This window comes from Chamaea fasciata, unplaced genomic scaffold (genome assembly GCF_029207755.1).
Source record: "Chamaea fasciata isolate MVZ Bird 193981 ecotype frontalis unplaced genomic scaffold, bChaFas1.0.hap1 SCAF_17, whole genome shotgun sequence".
Classification (NCBI taxonomy): domain Eukaryota; kingdom Metazoa; phylum Chordata; class Aves; order Passeriformes; family Sylviidae; genus Chamaea; species Chamaea fasciata.
Window position 1 is genome coordinate 7,518,752 of NW_027094102.1, and position 19,244 is coordinate 7,537,995.

The following is a 19,244-nucleotide window of genomic DNA, read 5'->3' on the forward strand; positions in this document are numbered from 1 at the left end:
CAGGCGCGGAGGTGCCGGGCGGAGGGTGGCGTTCTGGCGCCCCCTGGCGGAGGCGACCGGGTGATCTCCGGCCTCCGCTCTCGCCGCGCCCTGCGGGCACGGCCCTGCCGCTGACACGGCCACCGTCCCTTCACAGCACTCCGGGAGTAGCATGGGGTGTTTTGTGTCTCCACAGTGCTCAGGGACCCCGTGGCGGGGCTGTCAGGGGAGGTTTGTGCAGGCAGTGCTGGAGCAGTGAAAGCGACTGTGGCAGCCAGGGTCTGCCCCGCCGTTAACAGCTGGCTGGCTACCCATCCCTCTCCAAGGCGACGGGGAAGATTATGCTGCACATGGGGTCGATAACGCGACTGTGCAAAGGGCACTTTCTCCTCACAGCATCGAGAAACCTGTCTGGGCTTACCAGGCGGTGGAAGCCGCCTTCCCCGGGCCTAGCAGTTAGAAGGGCTGATCTGCTGAGGAGAAGCGGGAGGAAGTCCGGCAGCAGACACGGATAAAGCCGCAGTACTAGAGGCCGGCTGCTGTAGGCTCTTGCTCGGCCCCGCAGCCGCGGCTGACACTGGCACCGGGGACCCGCCCACCAGTCGCTGATAGTCCGTCCAGAACGACACTCAAAGCACCGTCTTTTCTGATTGGTCTAACGTGTCCCGCAGTGCGTTATGTGAGTTGTGGTTCGGTTCTCGTCCGATCATTGTGGCGCTGTGCGAGCCTGTACTACATTTCCCGTCAAGCATTGTGGGTACAGCGCAACTGCGTCGCTTGGCGGCTGCTGATCCGGGTCCTCAAGCGGTCCAGCCAATCAGCGCGCGTCGAGGACGTGTGCCAGGCGCTGATTGGTGAGTTTGGACGGCGGAGCCCCGTTTGAAATCCGTTAACGGCGGCGGCAGAGGCGCCGCGCGGAGTGGCGGCGGCGCTGCTGAGGTGAGTGCGGCGGTACCGGCCGGACACCCCCGGCCTCACTCTTCTTTCCCCGACCCACAGCCCCTTCCTATGCCTGGTCGTTCGCTCCGGCCGTGGCTGACGCGGCTGTTCCCTGGGCCTACTCCCAGCCCAGGTATTGCTAACGGGGCCGAGGGCTCGGCTGAGAATCGGATGCGGAAGGCGGCTTTGGCCGCTCAGCCCATGGCCGGAGCCGCTGTCGCGGCGCCTGGCGGGCGGGCTCGTAACGGAGCCCCGGGGGCTGGTTGCGAAGCCCTCGTTCCCCGGGGCAGCCGGGCTCAGAGCCTCCGGCCGGCAGCGGCAGGAGCCGCCGTGACGGGAGGGTTCCCTCTCCCCTGGCGGGATCGCGGTACCGGAGCGCCAGGCCTGTGCCTTACGGTGGGGTGGGTGCCTCGGGAGTGAAATAAAGTGCTAAGTCTTTAAACAATCACGAAATCTGATGAAGCCGTGTATTTCACGATGAAAGCTCTGTAACTTCTTCTCAGTCCAAATCCTGCTTCCCAGGAAAAGGAGGGAAGCAAACCAGGCAAAATCTGGCCCAAGTAACAGAAAAAGCGTTAGGGGAGCTATTTTTATGCGGGGCTCTTTTTAAACTAGTGGATCTTCAACTTAATGTAACAATTAGTTGAGGTTATGCTAGCTAAAAATAATTTACTTTTCCTTGAACATCTATTTTTAGAATGTCCCATCTTCGTGTCTTCTGAAACTTGTGGGATCTTTTTTAGGGAGCGCGACATGTCAGGGTTGTTTATTTTTGGGCATGGGGGCGGGTCTGGGCCGGTAGCAGAGCAAAGGCTGTGCCAGTAGTTCAAGTTTCCCATGGTTGTCGATCGGGGTGGTCTGCGGGCTCAGTTCTCACCTGGAGAGCGTTAAAGGTTAAAGGCTTTGTCTCCCAGTTTGAGCATTGAACGATGGGACAGCAGAGTTCTGGAGGATGGTGAATCCAGTGTCGATTTTGTGCTGTAGGAAAGCCCCACTGACCTTTGAGCTATGGGCATGAGAGAGGAGGGAGAAGCTGTAGATACAGACTGTGTTGTAAGTGTTCACTTAACCCTGCTCAGGGATAAGCAAGGATGAAGCGTGACTTTCTGAGGCTGTTGGCATCATGCAGAGGGAGTTCAGGTGATGGCTTTGTGGTGGGATGGTTCTTACCAGGCTGTGGTGACAGGGCTGTAGCTTCAGAGCGGCAATTACATCCCTTTCTAATGCTCCAACTTACATGTTAACCCCTGAAAAGCATCCCGGAACTTTGGATTACTATCCCAATAAAAAAAACAGAATACTCTGGGTTGCAGGACAATGAAGAAGCTGCCTGGTTAGTGCAGCATCCTGTGTTTAAGTGGCAGCTGTGTTGAAGCTCAGCAGAAGGCCCTGGAATTGCTGGAGCACTTTCTCATGCAGCTGCCTCAGTCCTGGAGAAGCTACTCTTGCTTATTCCTGGTTGCCTGTCTTGGGTTCTGAGGCATGTGGATCAGCTGGCTTTGTATTTATCTGCTGCTGTAACTTAGAATAGCCTTCTTGTGTGTCTGTTGTTGTTTATTGTGCTTTCTGATCCTGTTAGGATTTCCCATAAGTAACATCTATGACTTGTGAAGTTCCAGTGGTGTGTTGTGATAAGGCATCCTCTCCAGTTCACCAGGGCCTTATCTACATTTCAAGGTGGCAAGAAAGAGCATATCTCTCTGCTTTCCTCAGGATCCTGACTGGTTTGGGTTGAAAGGGACCTTAAAGCTCATCTTGTTCCATCACCATTCTGGGCAGAGACACCTTCCACTGGACCAGCCCTGCCCAACCTGGCCTTCAGCACTTCCAAGGATGGGGCAGCCACAGCTTCTGTGGGTGCAGAACTTGCCAGAGCCTTACTGCCCTAACAGGGAAGAATTTCTCCCTAATACCCAATCTAAATCTCTCCTCTTTTAGTTTGAAGCCTGTCCTATCACTTGTCCTATCGCAACCTTTTGTGTCCCTATTGCTATTCTTCTGGCCTTGCTACTCTCCCAAACTCCTCCATTCTCTCTCTCTCTGACCTTGATTTCTCATCTTGGAATGCTGCATCCTATCTCAAACACCATGGCCTGAATGGCTGAGAGGCTTCTTTGCCTAGGCAGTTTGTGCTGTTGGCACAAAATTCACAACTACATTGAGACAAAGACACTGAACACATCTGTGATGGAATTGTGTCAGTATTTTAAAGCTAATTTGGACTAGAGTGAGGTGTGAAGTTATTCCAAAATACCTATTGCACTTGCTGTTGGATCAGTCTTATTCTGAGATAGGAATGCTTGTTCCAATTTAGAGTAATCCTTTTTCAAAGCTAACTAATCTAAACCATGCCAAGGCACTCTTCTGGAACGTGCCAAAGTGTAGTTACTCAAAAGAAACCTGATGTCCAGAGGAACCCACTGCCTATTCCTCCCTGTGGATATGGCTGTGCTGCTCTGGAGGCACTTTTAGGTCAGTGAGAGAGCAGAACTAGAACGAAAATGAAGGTTTTAATTAAGAGCTGCTTTACAGAAGGAATTTGGGGTGTTTTTGCAAGCATGAAGATTAGATCCTCCTTTCCTCAGCAGCTCTGCAAACCAGGTGAAAGCTGATCCTGCCGAACAGGGGTGAGGGTTCCCTGGCTGGCTGCAGACACCCGTGTCGACACAGGAGGTGATGGATGTGGGGGAGAGCAGGGTCAGGCTTTAAATCCACGCCGAGCTGTGTAGGATTACAGCGTGCCTGTAATCACGCTTGGGGAAATGTATGCAGTGCCTGCTAATTAGGGAACGTCCCTATTAATGAGGAAAAATTTCCACGCCTCCCTTCTGGTGGATGAATGGCGCTGTGGAGAGAAAGAATTTTGGATTGAGATAAATGTGGTTGTGCTGTCAAAATCATGACCGGGTGTTTTAAAATGCCTGCAGGGAGTGGGCAGCGGGTGTCAGGCTGTGCTTGGCAGAGCCTGTTGGGATTGCAGATGCCTTGTGGTGGGCACAGGGGCGATAAATCCCTGGAGCGCTCCTGGCTGATCCCTGTCCTCGCCCCTGTCGGTGGGTGGAGGAGCAGGATGCCTCTCCGTGAACTGCTGCTTCACCGTCAGTCCTGTTCCAGGCAGGACTTGGAGGATATGTAGGGATTTGAGAAGTGGATGCCATGAGTTCATCTGACTGAAATGGACTTTCTGGAGTTCAGTCACAATAACTTTTATCTCCCTGTCGTCTCTTTCAGGAAACAGAGTATAAAACTGAGGCAGTGATACATTCCTTTTCTTTTCCTGACTATTCTCTTCTCTCTGGGATAGAGGACAGAGAGAAGGGGTCAGCCGTGAGGGTGGTGACACTGGGGAATACGGACTCTACACAGTAAAAGGCTGCAAACAGTGTAGCAGTGGGCACAAGTAGCTGTGAAACACGATGCCCGGTGCTCAGACTGTGACTGGAGAGGGTGAGGGGAGAATGCAGATGACGCATTTGATTTTTAAAAAAGTCTAAAGTGTTGACAGAAATTCTATCTTGATTAAGGGCAGTAGGAAAGCATTTGATTCCAGCCGTGTCTTGAGCTCAGTTACAGTTGGTTTTGGCTTCAGTTCTTCTGTTTGCCTTCTTTGGGCTCTACCTTGACATCTTCCCAGCCATGTAGCTGGTGCTTCTCTAACGACATTCTTGCCTTTAACTATCACAGCTGTGCTCTGGGGAGCTGGAGGCTTCTTAGTGCACCCATCCTCGGGGGCCAGTGGTTGTGACCAGCATGGTACCCCCTAAACACTGCTTTGCTTTACTCTTGACCATTTTCTTATTTATTGAGGAACCCCATCTGGGTTTTGAACCATGTGTGGTCTGCCTAGACAGATGGTTTAGGGCTGAGGCTCTGAGGGTTAGGAATATACTGCTTTGGAATTGCTTGGGTTCCTAAAAGCAAAGTTCAGGTGATTTCCTGGGGGAGTGTTTTATAACATCCTCGTGGGCTTTGCCTCACAGCTGTTCAAGGCCGCACAAAAGCACCTTTGCAAGAAGGTTTTGTTATAAATTCAGGGTTTATAACTTTGTCACTGGGCTTTATTCCTGTTCCGTTGAGTTTAATATCACCTGTTGACACAGGGACTCCTCTTGCTGTCAGTGCTTCATTAATTAACTGCAGAGACTGTTTGACATGGGTCACAGTGCTCAGTTTGTTTATAGCCTGGCCAGCCTCGGGCTAGTGCTGTGGAATGCCAGAGGGCCTGACACTGCCCTCCTTCTGACTGTTTGCCCAGTAACAGTGTTCTACAGAACCCTCTTCCTGCTTTGAAAATGAATTTGTTCTATAGAAGAGCACCATTGTGTTGTTAATATTTGTTTGTAGCCCTTCAGAGAGAGAGGCTATGCATTGCAGTTCTCTGGAGTGAATCTCAGCAGCTTTGTAAATCCTTTAAGGGTAAGAACTCTTCTTTGTGTGTGGTGAGGGAAGGAAGTTTAAACCAATCGCTCTCTGGAAAAGCTTTATACTTCTTAAAAAATACAATTCTAGCACCTACAGGTACAAAAAAAAATCCTGTCAAAACTTGATCTTCCTGATAGTTTTGAACCTGCAGATGTCAACAGTGGTGAAATATCCTTAGCTTTGCATATCAGCAGTAGAATAAAACTCTGCATTGCTCATGAGGAGTTCTGCCCAAAGGTGTGAAATGCAAGAAGTGGGGATGTACCAAAGGTGTCCCAATGCCTGTCCCTAGAAACTCTGCAGAGAAAGAGGTGGGGGATGATTCCACTGATACCCTGTTCTTGTCTAAAGGGCTGTAGCAGTGCAGACAGAGGACTCCTGGGGACAGTGTGACTGTGAAGATGTCTAAGCCAGAATCCCGTTATTCTTTTGATGTCCCAAACATCTGCATCAATTTTGCAACTCTGAATGAGGATGATGTACACAATGCAGATTCCTGGTTTGGTAAGTTGCTTCCAACTCCTTGAGTTGTTTCCTCGTGGGATGACACCGTGGTATGATCCTTGTTTTGGACCTGGCTTCTGTGCCAATTAATCATGATGTTAACTGCATCATTCATTATGCATGGGGCTTCTTTTATTCTGGGGTTTGGTTTTTTTTGGTTTTTTTTTTTGGGGGGGGGGGGTTGTTTGTTTTTTGGTTTTTTTTGTATTTAAATTTTGTCATCTGTAACTTGATTTTGTTAACCTCATAATGATATTCTGGGGTATTGTTAACAATTCCTCACAGTGTTTGTAGTGAAAGTCTTTCTGTCCTTACAGACCAAAAAGCCAATCTGGAGAATATTCCTCCTGCAGAAAATCTGGCAGAGGTCTCACACTGCAGCCCTGCTTTTTCAAAGCCTGATGTTATTCTGTCTTCTGTCCCATCACAAGAAGCAGCAATGAGTAAGCTGGCATGGTGCGGCAGGGAGGGAATAAATTTTATCTGCTTTTCACTGGCAAAATGGAAAGGCCTCTGTTGGGATTTAATGGGGCCATCTTCATAAGCTCTTATCTGCGAGGTCTCATTTTTCTTGCTGTTGTTCTGTATATGTGTTTATAGATGAGCTGACACTTGCCCCTTTCTCAGGTGAAAGCGATGGTGAAGCAGAATGTGCCCAGGGCAACATGGTCCCTCAGAATATCGTTGGGTCCTTGGCAACCTGGAGAGCTGCTGCCCCTGCAGAGGCCCCTCAGAGGTGAAATATTTGTGTTCAGTTTGTACCATGATTGATGATGGTGTAACTAAGCAGGTCCTTGCTCTCAGGATCTGCAGTTCTAGCTGTTCTTGGGGCATCCTGTGGGGCTGGAGTTCTCCAACACGGAGATCATGTACTGGGACACCTGATCTGCTGGCTAAGCTGGAGGGGCAGTCTCTAGGGTGGAAATGTAATGCAGTGTCTCACATACTTGTCAAATGAGACTCGGCAGCACCAGGAGCTTCTGGAATGTGAGGATATCTGAAACTGAGGTGGCTTATAAAGTTTCTTTGTTTATATCTGCAGAACTCATTCTTGCTATGAATGCAAGGGGCTCTGCATGCTCATATATAGCAAAGATTGTTAAACTTTTGGATTGTTGTAAACATGATTTGTGTGGTGGAATTAGGGGATGCACTGACATAAAAAGTGTTCTCCAGGTTTGGTGTCGTCTCAGATCTGTGGGAAAACTCACCTCTGCTTTCTGTTCTGCTCTAGACCAGGCAGGAAACTGGCTTCAAAGCAAGGGAAAACCCAGCAGCGCAAGCAGCCAGGCAGAATCAAGGCAGAGAGAATTGCCAATTCCCTGGATAATAAGGAAGATGTTCCACCCTTGAAGAAAATGAGAATGTACGTCATCCAAGTTCTTTTGTTTAGGGCTGGGAAAAGGGATACAATTGTTTCTTTGGAAAGGGTTTCCACCTGGCTGACAAGGTTCTTACAGGAAGGTTAGGGGGTGGTGGCTGGAACTGATTGCTGATACTGGTTTCATTAACAGGAAGTGACTGTAAATGCTGAAGGAATTGCTCTGTGTGGTGGTAGAGATGTGAATGAAATAAGCATGGGCTTCTTCACCTTCTTATTCAGTGTCTATCAGTTAGCTTTATATTTGTCTGAACTTATCCATCCGGAGGTCATTAGCTATGAAAGAGTCAGAGCTCTAAAAATATTTCTCAAATTAACTTAACCACTGAAGTATCATATGGTGATAAGCTTGAGGTCAGGAAATTGAAGTGTGATCTTTGAAACACCACTCTATCTTAATGATCTACAGTATGCCTTCCTTCTTCAGAAAAGTTCCAAAAACTCAGTAATTCATCTTCCCTTCTGCAGCCTTAGAGTACCAGGGAAATCTGGATGGTCTATACCTGGGCCTGGGGTGAGGTAAGGCCAGCCTGGCATACCTTAGACCTCACCAGGTGTTGGGATGTTATGCATGGTGGTGAGAACTGCAGGTGGTCATTTATTTAGAACACAGTTAATTCAAGGGGTTTGCCCTAACAATGTTTTCTTTTAGTTCTGGTAGCAGAGAGAAGGTGACAGAAGCATCCACAAAGAGCGAGCCTCTGCAGGATTCTGACCTCTCCCCAGGGAGAGGGAAAAGCAAACTGACCATGCCCTCCACGCCAACAATGTTGAAGTACGTGGCTTTCTTGTGACTAGTGTGCTAATCACAGTTGATTTAGGTGACAGTCTTGGCTGAGTGTTTTCAGCTTCAACTTAGCATGTGATGGTATCACATTTAGTAAACACTGGGTCAAGGCAACAATATTATGATGAAATGTACTTCACCAGCTGAACCTGTGCACAGGAAAGCTTTTGCTTTTCTTTTGAGGAAAAATTTGTTCTTCCTAATGGATCGAGAGTGTACACAGCAAATAAGTCTGCAGAGTAGCAGCTACCTGTGAGATTTCTTGAACAAACAAAACCCAAGCAGATCTCTTCTAAAGAGAATGTTTTTATAATGTGTGAGGGTCCTGCAGTGAGATTGGAGATAAGCATGTTCCTTGCACTAACATCATGCTAATAACCAGGGAAGCAGGAAGGCATATCTTAATTTTTAATGTGATTGTGCAGGAGGACCAAACCTTCTAGCAAGCCAAAGAGTACAGAGGAGCAGGAGCTGGAAAAGATGCAGCAGTTGCAGCAGGAAGTTATGGAGCTGCGGAAGAAGAACGAGGAGTCTCTGAAAGCAGCTATTGCTGGAGCAGGTGGGCTCTGCCTGAATTGCCAAATGAAGCTGCATTGGGCTCAGCTGGAGAGTGCTGCACAGAGCTGTGCAAGTAACTTTGAAAAAAGCATTTCAGACTTTGCAATAAATATTAGGAGCCATTTAATGTAGATCAGCTTCTAAACTGCCTGGATACAGGTGTGTTTGGGTTATGTCATGTTTTGAAAAGTTAAAGATGAGCTCTCTAAAAACTTACCTAGTTTTAGAAATTAAATACTTTTTTATTTCCACAAATCCTACCCCACAGCAAAAGGCTTCCAGCCCTTACATGTTCTTTTCCTCTAGGGCAACCCATGAAGAGACCTGTTGGTCAAGTAACAAAGCCAATTGATTTCCACTTCTGCACGGAGAATAGAATTAAACAGAATGTGGAAAGCCAGCCTGGGAATGAATACAAGGAGCTGGATTTTGCAGCAGTACTGAGGAAGCATCCCCCTTCTCCGGTGAGAGCCAGAATGTTGCCAGCACTCAGCTCACTGATTCTTGCCATCAGCTCCCTGCTGCTTGTGCAATGCTTGGGCTGATACCCACAGAGAGGTTACCACAGGAGAGGCAGGTGTTGTGCAAATGTGACTGCAAACTTCCTGTGTGTCTGTGTTGCCACAAGACTCCAAAGAAACCTCGTGGAAAAAGGAGCCCTTTAATGTCAGATTTTCCAGTCATTCCACTTTGTGCTTTAATCTGCTTGATACAGTTTCCCAATATAACTTGTGCATGTTCAGACTACTGTAGTAGTTTGAAGGCAAAACAAATGAGAGGCTTCAAGTCAGAGATACAATTTAATAGGAAAAAAGAAAAAAAAAAGGAAAGAAAGTAAAATAAAATCGATGCAATAATACAAAAGACCACTGACAGAGTCAGAATACAACCTGAGCGTAGTGATGGAAGCAGTTCAGATGAGGTGGTCTTCCTGAAGCAGTGATCTTGTAGAAAGGTCTGGTAGCTCGGGTCCTCTGGGAATCCAGTGGGTAAGCGCCCCTCTGGTGTTCAGAGTCTCAGCTTATATCCAGGCTGGAATGCTTGGTTTCTCCCTCTGGGCGGAGCATCCCACAATGGGATGGTGAGTCATGTGATAAGGCCTGATGGGCCCATTAACAGGAGGTAGTCCAGGAGGGGGTTATCTGTGAGCTGTGTAGCAAAGGTGCTGATGGCCCATTAACAGAAGATAAGCCAGAGTGGAGGAGGCAGGGAGCACTGCCTCACCTGGTTTCAGCAGTTCATGAAGATGGTGATAGAATATACTTCAACCTAGGACAACTACTAACAGTCGTGTTAATGTGAGGTGTTACCTTCTTTGCAGTGAGAGGAAGAGACAGATACTGTGCTTCAGTGGGGAAAGGAAATGTCATCAAAGCCTCCTGGCCATACTGACACTGGTTTTCTGTCTCCAGGTGCGAATGCCAAAGGGGCCCACTGTCCCTAAACCTTTCAATCTGTCCCAGGGAAACAAAAGAAAACTTGAAGAAACTGCAACAGAATATGTGTCCTTTGCCGAGCAGGTAGAAGCATTCCAAAAACGCACACCTCCTCGTTACCATTTGAGGAGCAGGAAATCTGAGGAAGGTGAGTGTCCTGGCTGTGTCCACAGACTTGGTGGTAGAGAAAGAGATGCTTTGGCTACTCTGAGCAAACAGCTTGTGTCTGTTACAGGCCTTGCCATTAACTGCTGATCTCTGTGACTTTAATTTGTAGGCTCAGTTTCAAAAAAGCCAGTGAAGGCTCGGCTCACACACCCCAAAACACCGGTGCTGCGAACAAAGCAGCGCTTGAGACCGGTCACCTGCAAAACTGCTGCAGAGTTGGAAGCAGAGGAAATAGAGAAAATTCAACAGTAAGTAAGGGCTTGCTCTAGTCCTCCAGGGGATGATTGTACCATGCTGAAAATATTTTTGGATACCAAAATGTCAGTTCCCTGGAATACACTTTTTGTGTAAAAGAATGAGTAGCATCCACCGTTGAGATTCCTTTAGGTTGTTCATATTTCTTTAGTTCTGATTGTAGGGAGGTGAAATATAAACAATTAATTTTGAAGAAAGTGCTCTTAGAAGAGCTGATCTGGGGTTGAGTGTACCTTGTGATGAGTAAAGCAAACCCAGTATAGCAATGCAGCCTGCCTGCACTTCAAAACTTGCCTGTAGGCAAAGTTTTGGATTTCTATGAAGACAACCTATAAAATTTCCCTTACTAATCTTGCTGTTTTGAAGGTAAAGGAAGAATTGCTAGCTAGAACTGCACACTAATATACAATGTACAGTTGGTAACTGTCTCCATTGTTCCTGCGCAGGTACAAATTCAAAGCTCGAGAACTCAATCACAAAATCTTTGAGGGTGGACCACTCCTGCCCAAGAAACCCCCTGTGAAGGAGCTCACCCAACCCATCGGCTTTCAGCTGGAAATAGAAAAAAGGATTCAGGAGCGTGAGAATAAGAAGCAGCAGGAGGAAGAGCGTTTCGAATTCCATTCCAGGCCGTGTCCCACAAAAATCCTGGAGGATGTTGTGGTAAGAAGTTTAATAACACTCAGACTTGGGAATTGGACCTCAGGTGGCAATGAGCTTCAAAATGTTCATAGCTATGTTGCATTATGTGTTTAATGATCTTAGTAAACAGTGTCGGTCATTAGGTAAGAACCGCAGTAGGTACGTCCTTTGCTGTCAAGTTGTTTCTCTGAGGTGTTTTCTTGGCACTTGGCCTTGGGTAACTCCTTACTGGCTCTTCTGAACAGGGTGTTCCAGAGAAGAAAGCACTTCCTCTTACAGTCGCCAAGTCTCCAGCCTTTACATTGAGAAGCAGAACCCGTGTGTCTGGCAAAAAGGAGGAAAAGGTAACAGTTGTGATGAGGCTGGAGCCAGGCCCAGGTCTCCCTGCAGTGCCTGCTGTGCCTCTGGATGTGGGTGGGATGCTTTGGGGCTGGAAGCCTCTTCCTTCTCTCTTGTGAGCAGTTCCTCCAGTGGTTACCTTTGCCTGTGCCATTCACTTCAAGCAATCTGGTTATTGCTAGTCATTTTACAGAGACTGAATTCTCATTAAAAATTAAATTATTTAAATGCTAGAGCACTGATGAGAGCTTGAAGTGTTGCTGCTATGAATAAGGAAAGTGCTGAGAAATCTGCTCAGATTTCTCATCTTTCCCTATTCTGTCACGGAAGGCAGATATTACACCTGACCTTTTTTCCCCCTGAGGTCGGGAGCAGGATTCTGAAAGCTTCACATCCTTCTTCCTTTCCCACTTGTCAAGAGGATATTAAATAATTACACTCTAATTTGGATGACTACCAGAATTGAGAGTGGTTTCAAAAAAGGAAGAATTAGGCCTGTGGTTCATGATGCCAATAAATTGGTACTTCTTGGATTCCTAATTTTTGCAGTGTCCACTGTTTGTGTGACCCTGCTGTGCCCCTTATTAAAAGAGCTCATTCAAAGCTCTTTGTAGCTTTGCTTGGCAGGAATTACAGCCTATACAAAAGTAAAAAAATCAGATCCTAACGCTAATATCTTTTTAGGAAAAAGAGGAGGTGGCTGTGATCAAAGCTAATCCTATGCCACATTATGGAGTGCCCTTCAAACCCAAAATGCCAGAGCAGAGGCACGTGGAAGTTTGCCCCTTCTCTTTTGATGCCCGGGACAGAGAACGACAAATACAAAAAGAGAAAAAAATAGAAGAACTACAGAAGGAAGAGGTAAGAATTAAATGCTACCTTGGATTCCACTCCTTCAGTAAAAAGAGTGTGACAGAATTTGCTGTTGTCTATTAAACTTCCAAGGAAAGGACAAGTAATATTTGGAATTGTTTATTTTAGGTGCCAAAGTTCAAAGCGCTGCCTCTGCCTTACTTTGACCAAGTTAAACTGCCAGAAAAGAAGATCAAAACCCCAACTCAGCCTGAACCATTCCATCTGCAGGTGGATGAACGGGGAGCTGCCAAGCTCCAGAGCTGGAAACAGCAGGTAGGATGAAAAGGATAATGGGAAGGACCAGACTTAAGTCAGCTGGTGGAGTTGTGGTTGACTACAGAAACTGTCCTCCTTGAATTGAATCAGTAGCTGAGTTGGAGCAAGGAATTTTTCTGTACTTGGCATGAGACTTGTGCTATGGGTTAAGGATTGGTCAATGTTTGTTTTTATTTTTCTTGCTTTGTGGTTAATGATGGGATTTACCACAACTGTATGAACAGCTGTGGGTTGTTTTCTAAGCAGCAGCTTTGTGCAGCTGAAATCCTTTACTGAGTATCTCCAGGAATTTATTGACACATAAATAATATACTGCTTTTCTCGTGTGAAGTCTGCAGTGGACACCTGAAACTTTCTTCAGGCTATTTTTGGCAAAGCAACTGTTGGGCAATAAGAGACACTGCTTTTTGGCTTTAATATCATTTTCTATAGAAATGATTTAAGTCAGCATGGCTTTTCCAGTGTAGGATGCACGTGCTAGAGTCTGGGTCACAGGGAGATGGTCTCTTTCTGCCTGGCACTGGACATGCTCTCTTCTCTTGCAGCTTAAAGAAGACTTGAAAAGGCAGAAGGAGGCAGCATGTTTTAAAGCTCGTCCCAACACAGTGATGTACCAGGAGCCTTTTGTGCCCAAAAAGGAACATAAGATGCTATCAGGTAGAGTTGCAAGTACTTGCTACATGGGCTTGGCTGATAGCTCAGAACTGATGCAATTAGGTGATGTTTTTTCTGGCTGCTGCCTCTTCTTCATCAGCACAGCCAATAATGGCCTGCATTTAATCAACTAATTGCCTAGCAGCTTGTATCCCCTGGGAGCAGGGGGATTTCCTCTCCGCCCCCCTGTCCTACTCCGGCATGGCAGCTGTATTTAGCAACTCTGCTGCAATTGGCAGATGATTGATGTGTGCCAGCTTAGGATAAGGGTACTGAGAATGTGAGGAGCTCCCTGCAGAGACAGCTGGCATTTCTACAGCGCTGTCACTCTTTCCCTCCCGTTTCTAATGAGATGAAGGCATCTACTGCTTGGGTAGACTGAGATTTGTAGAGCATAAAACCAGCCAAAAACTTGTTTGTACTAACAATTGTGTGCTTGCTCCCTCCCATGAGAACACCCATGACGGGGTGATGTCTGCATTAACACTGCTCACGTCTGGGAGTAAAGTTTTCTCTTTTCCTGAAGCCTGGAGGTATCTCCTAACCACCCTTGCCAAGGGGAAGCTCTCCAAAGGGAGGCTTCCATTGACATTAGTACTGCTCTGCTTTACCTGACTGTCTTTGAACCAATGTTATCTCCTCTATTTCCAAACTTAGAGAGCCTTTCTGGTTCTGTAGTTCCTGAAAGCTTTGAGCTGGCAACAGAAAGAAGAGCAAAAGAACGGCAAGAATTTGAAAAGCGATTGGCAAACGCAGAAGCCTTAAGGGAGAAGTATGAAGAGCAGATCAGGCAGCAACAAGAGGAGCGTGAAAAGGAAGAAGTTGCTAAGCTAAGACAAGAAATGGTAAGTGAGCTGTTTCTGAGCAAGGGCTGTAAAGTAACCCAGAGGAATGTGGGAATATCCTTACGGAGCTAATGTCACAGTTGAGCTGTGCTAAAACTGCCTTTTCAAGGTTTCCTTTTGCAAACTGATGACTCACTAACTTCACAACTGGTTTAAAAAAACCAAACCTACAAAACTATGCAAACAAAGAAGGCAGCTGTGCTGAGATGGCTGAGCTTTGGAGCTGCACATGTGTAGTTATCAAAGCAGAATGATCTTAGTAAAACCAACAACCCTAAAATGTGCTGTGCATTTTCCCACTACCTCACTCCAGTGCCCAGGGAGGTGTGGTGGTCTCAGGCAGATACCTGCCTTCCCCTCATCCATAGCTCACCTGCAAATTTCAGCTTCATCATAACTGCAACCATTTGCTTTGTTTTGCCCTTGCTTATATTTATTTTTTCACAGGTTCACAAGGCAAACCCAATACGCAAATACCGCAGCGTAGAAGTGAAGCCCAGTGATCAACCACTGACTATGCCAAAGTCTCCCAACTTCTCAGACAGATTCCGATGCTGATGAGCATCCACATGATAACTGGAGGGAGATCCCATCCCTCTCCACTCCCTTGGTAGGAGAGAGGGAGCAGTTATTTTTCCATGACTGCTCAGTCAGAACTCCTGTGCTTGGTTCCATTGTTGTACTGAGTAGTTAAACTCCACCTGAGCCCATGGCATTTCAGCAGTGCCTCTTGGCCTTGCTGTGTATCCAGACCCCATCTTCTCTAGAGACTAAACCAGGTTTTGATATTGCATACAGATATTGTGTACCTAAATAAAAATTCCTAACCTGCTCACTGTCTCTGGCTAGTGGGCTGAAGCCCTTTCCTGCAGAAGAGTCTTTTGGTAAAGACTGACCACACAGCTGTGTGTGTCTGGCAGAGCTGTCTTGTGTTTGTACACTAAGTGCTATTTTCAAGTGTCTGTTTTTTAGCCTTTTAGTCTACATTTAGCTTGAATTGTGTTAAGTGAGGTTCCTTCAAGCCAGTGTGTGTGGGCCTGGCCTTCCTTGTTGATGTTTAGATGACCACGAATATAAATCTTGCCCACGCTTAAAAAGTAGTTCTTTGTATATATTAGAGCATTAAACCATCTTGCTGTTTTATAGCTGAAGTCCTTCTATTTGGGGAACCATTTATCTGGCAAGTGACTTGCTGTGAGCTGCTGCCCCAGCTCCTGTCAGTGCAGGTCTCTTGGCTACAGAGCCATCAGCATCTCTGGCCAGTTTGGGCAGTGAGCAGAACTAAATATAGTCCAAGTGCTCAAATGTGCTGGAGGACAAAACTGCTGGCATTGTGAAGAGTGGACACATCTAGATTAAAGTTTTAATAATTATTTCTTACTTAGTATTGTGCTCTGATTTCTTACGATTATATTTTGCTGAAACCCCCATGAGCAGGGCTGCTTGCTACTGCTGTGCTGCTTCGAAGAGGGGGGGGAGAAAGGGAAATTTAGAATTAATTTGTCCTAACTGGACAAACTTTCTTGTTTGGTGGTTATGGAAAACATTTGCTTTCATTCCCTCTGAACTGGGATACTGTTGAAGAAGTATTCCCAGTGTGTGTAGCTTTTTGTTCAGATTTTTGGGTGAAAAAGAGTTCAAACTTGGTGTTAGACTCCAGCTAAGGGGGTGGTTAGAGGTGCTGTCTCATTCTTGCCAAAGTACATCAAGCAATTGGTATTCTACTTCGAGATTGAGAGAGGTAACAGTGGAAGAAAGTCCTTAGAGACCTAGACTCCAAGATGAACATTTATTGTACCCAAGGGATGATGTTTCTACAGGAATTCTCCTAAAAAAGTGTGATGCTCAAGAGATGTCATTGCAGAACGGCTGGGGTCTCTATGGGAGTGTTTCAAAGAGCACCAGCCTCAAACTTCAGTGCTGGGATTAAAAGAGGAAAAGCCACCCACACTGAAATACAATGATTTAAAAAAAAAAAAAAATTAAAGGTTTTGTGCAGTTAGTAGCTAAGGAACTGGAGAATGAGAGGTTTAGGGAAGTGTGTTGGCACTAAAATGAGAATGACCCGGTGGCAGTGTGGGTTCTTGGAAATCGCGAGCTCAGGCATGGCTCCATTTTGCTCACATCTCAGCTTTTGCTTCCCTTCTTTTGAGGATCTTCATGTAGCTGCGGCAGAGGTTGACCCAAAAGCTTGATCTAATCACCCAGTCTGCCTTCAGCCACATTTTTCTGACTTTGCTGATAGCCCTGTGTCACTGAGCTGAGAGTTACAGGACAGCCAGAAAAACTGCTGTCACTGCTGCTGTGACAATTTGCAGGAGTGGCTGAACCACAAGGGACGTGTCAGCATCTTCTCAAAAATGAAAATCCATGTGGATCTGACCTGTCTGCCTTAACCCCATTTCTGTCATGGTGGAGCTGTTCCTTGTGCTCTGCTACTGGCTGGGGACATCGCAGAACCTCAGATGTGCTGTCAGGGAGCTCTTGCCTTTTCCTTGAGTGCCAGCTCTGGAGAAGGCAGCCTGTGGGTAGCAGGAGCAGTAAATATTTATGATGAGTCAGGGGGAAGCTGGAATGATGATGAGCTGCTGAAGAATGTGAAGGCATGCAGGATCATGATGCTGTGGAACTGGAGCAGCCACCGATCCCTGAAGGATGAAGCAGCTGGATTTCCCTGATAGCCCTACATGGCCTCTACTGCCTTGAGGAAGGGGTTGTGTGCCTGACAGCTTGGCAGTATTTTTTCCCCAATGGTATCATTGGGGTCTAATAAAAGACATTACATCTTCTCCCAAACATGGCCTCTTGTATTCCCCATGCACTGCAAGCAGAGGAGGAGCCTCAGGCAGCTGTGTCTCCAAGGGTCTGGGGTGTTTGTATGAGCTTGGAGTCACCCACCAGGTTCTCACGGGCCGGGGTGTGGGACCTGTTCTCTTAATTAGGAGGGAAGTGGTGACATGGTGGGAAAACTGCTCTAGTGTACCAAGTGCAAAAATCATGTACTGAAGGAGTTGGATGTTGGAGAGGATGGGATTGGGGTAAGGCCTTCAGCAGGGTGGTAGGTGGTTTTTCCAGCTGGGGAGAACAAATTTGCAGGATGGGAGCAAGAGTCTGGGATTTAACTAAGTGCTGTTCCAACACCTCCCTTTAGAGTCAGGGTAGGTCGAGAAACTGATGTAAAATCTATATTTTCCCTAAGGATTTTGAAAAAACATTTTTGTACTCAAAGCCCATCACCTTCATGTGCATGCCTTGAGAGCGAGAAGTGGGAGGAGATTAGGAGGGAAGATCTGGGTACAAAATCTTCCTCTGCTCCCTTTCTAGTTTAGCTGCACTCAATTTGTTATCAAAATAATTTGCTGAACACAGACTAGAGTTGGAACTAGAAGGCAGCCAATGTTTTCCTGGACTTTCATGTTGAGTTGCAAGATCAAATTGGTGAATAAATTCTTACAAAAAGGCTTGATGATGCTCTGAAATCGCAGCTTTGCTTCTCCCTTCTGTCTCCACTGGGAAACTTTTGCAGCTGTTTGTGTGACCTGGCCTGAACCTGGTAAGAACCCCTGGACCTGGGCAGGCCCTGGTACTCCCTGGTGCTGCTGCTGGTGGCCACATCACTCTGGATGCTCTTTTGATGATGTTGGGGTTTTTCCTTGTCTTTCCCCATCACCTTGCTGACACCTGTCATGACATGACGGCAGCTCGTGGTGGAAGCCCTGGTTCTGATGGAAGCAGTTAAGCCAGACAGCCTGGCTGGTTTATGTTTCAGCAGCATGGCTGGGATTCAGGTGGGGATGTTGTTCAGCCTGCCCTGCCGCTCAGTTTAGCCGGGGTGTAGGGTTTCCCAGGAATGAGCCGGCTTTGGCCCCGCGGAGCCTCCCTTCCCAGGGTAAGCGTAAAGGTTAAAGTGTGCTGCCGCAGTTGTGACAACGGCGTCGCCAGGGAACAGCGTGCTTGAGGTGCTGCCAGATAGCCCCAGGACAGGCTGTTTCCCAGCTGCAGCCAATGTAGGCTCTGGCTTAAGTTCCTGAATGGGAAGGCAGGAAAAAAAAAAAAAAACAACCAAACCCAAGCCCAGGCTGAGAAGGCTGGGTGGTGGCTGGTTTGCAGAGCCCCAGAGCGCTGTGCTGCTCCTTGGGTGTGTGGTTTTGGACGAAGACATCCAAAATCCTGCGGTGCAAGAGATACTGTCTTTCAATTCTACAATTCCTTCTTCCCAAAGGCCTGATTTCAGCTTATTTCTCTCTGCCCACAAATGAATTCTATCTGTGATAATGATAAACCGTGGCCACCCATTGCCTTTGGACAATTATGGCTCCTCAGTATCTGTGTCCAGGGTTTTACTTCCTCACCTTGTCCCAGGGATTTGTGCCCAGACCAGCCTTGCTCCCAGGGAGCGTGGAAGATTGCAGGCATCCCAGGAAGGCTGGCTGGTGTCCAGATGCTTGCTCCTGCTCTCCTTGGAGAATTTTTTCCCAGCATCCACCACACCAAGAGCTCCAAGGGAGCTGTGGGGCATGGCTCTGGCTCATGGGCTGGGCATGGATGTGCTCCTTCCACCTGGGGTTTACCAGGAGGGTGCAGAGCCAAAAGCTGATGGGAGTGGTGGCTGTATGTGCCTGAAGTGACACTGGTGCCCTCCAGGTGCCTGGCAGCCCTCGACTGGAGAAGGGGAGAGGCAATTCCAAACTGTATGGTGGCGATGACAGTTGTTGGGCAGAGTCCCCGCTGACCAGGCACAGCATCTGGCCAGTTATTCCTGACTGTGGCCCTACAGACGCCAAGGTGGGGGACTCCCACTCATCACCACTCCTGTGCCAGGACTGGGCATTGTCACCAAGAGCTGTGGCTGCTGGTGATGCTCCAACCTCTGCTTGTACACAACTGCATCAGCACATCAGTGAGTTGGAGCTGTGTACCTGCTACTGCATTATTATCCCTGCTGGTCCTCATCACATTCCGGGTCCTGCCATGGAATGGAAAGGAGCTGGCCTTGCTGAAGCCATAAATTCCAGTTGTGAAGGCTGGAGTGGGAGAGCTCCATATCTGATCAGGAGTCCTGGCTGTGTCCCACTGAGCAAGTGTTGCTCTTCCATTGAGATGTTGATGGTGGGTGCCTCAGGCCAGGGCAGGGACAGGTGGAATGGCAGCAGGCAAGGACAGATGTGCTCCCATCCTGGTTTGTCTCGATTTCAATGCCACAT

General features: G+C 47.3%; 1 protein-coding gene across 4 annotated transcripts; it reads left to right on the forward strand.

The window, feature by feature from the left end:
• Positions 1 to 815: 815 nt before the first annotated feature.
• On the forward strand, positions 816 to 15,420 carry TPX2 (TPX2 microtubule nucleation factor). 4 transcript variants are annotated; one of them, XM_066199057.1, is made up of 18 exons: positions 816 to 918; positions 5,692 to 5,844; positions 6,162 to 6,287; positions 6,472 to 6,580; positions 7,079 to 7,210; positions 7,694 to 7,744; positions 7,878 to 8,000; positions 8,438 to 8,571; positions 8,877 to 9,034; positions 9,983 to 10,154; positions 10,284 to 10,422; positions 10,876 to 11,092; positions 11,317 to 11,415; positions 12,095 to 12,271; positions 12,392 to 12,538; positions 13,087 to 13,198; positions 13,853 to 14,040; positions 14,488 to 15,420. In XM_066199057.1, the coding sequence occupies exons 2-18, from the start codon at positions 5,742 to 5,744 to the stop codon at positions 14,596 to 14,598; spliced, it is 2,298 nt and encodes a 765-aa protein (XP_066055154.1). In that variant the 5' UTR covers positions 816 to 918; positions 5,692 to 5,741; the 3' UTR covers positions 14,599 to 15,420. The 4 variants fall into 4 exon arrangements, with proteins under 4 accessions (XP_066055154.1, XP_066055156.1, XP_066055155.1 ...); XM_066199058.1 differs by having other exon boundaries at positions 817 to 918; positions 13,874 to 14,040; XM_066199059.1 differs by lacking the exon at positions 7,694 to 7,744.
• The last annotated feature ends 3,824 nt before the right edge of the window (positions 15,421 to 19,244 follow it).

Excerpts from the sequence above, each read along its gene's own strand:
- TPX2 (XM_066199057.1), top strand. The coding sequence starts at position 5,742 with ATGTCTAAGCCAGAATCCCGTTATTCTTTTGATGTCCCAAACATCTGC. Across the intron at positions 6,581-7,078 it reads CCTGCAGAGGCCCCTCAGAG|ACCAGGCAGGAAACTGGCTT; the intron begins GTGAAATATTTG and ends GTTCTGCTCTAG. Across the intron at positions 7,745-7,877 it reads ATACCTGGGCCTGGGGTGAG|TTCTGGTAGCAGAGAGAAGG; the intron begins GTAAGGCCAGCC and ends GTTTTCTTTTAG.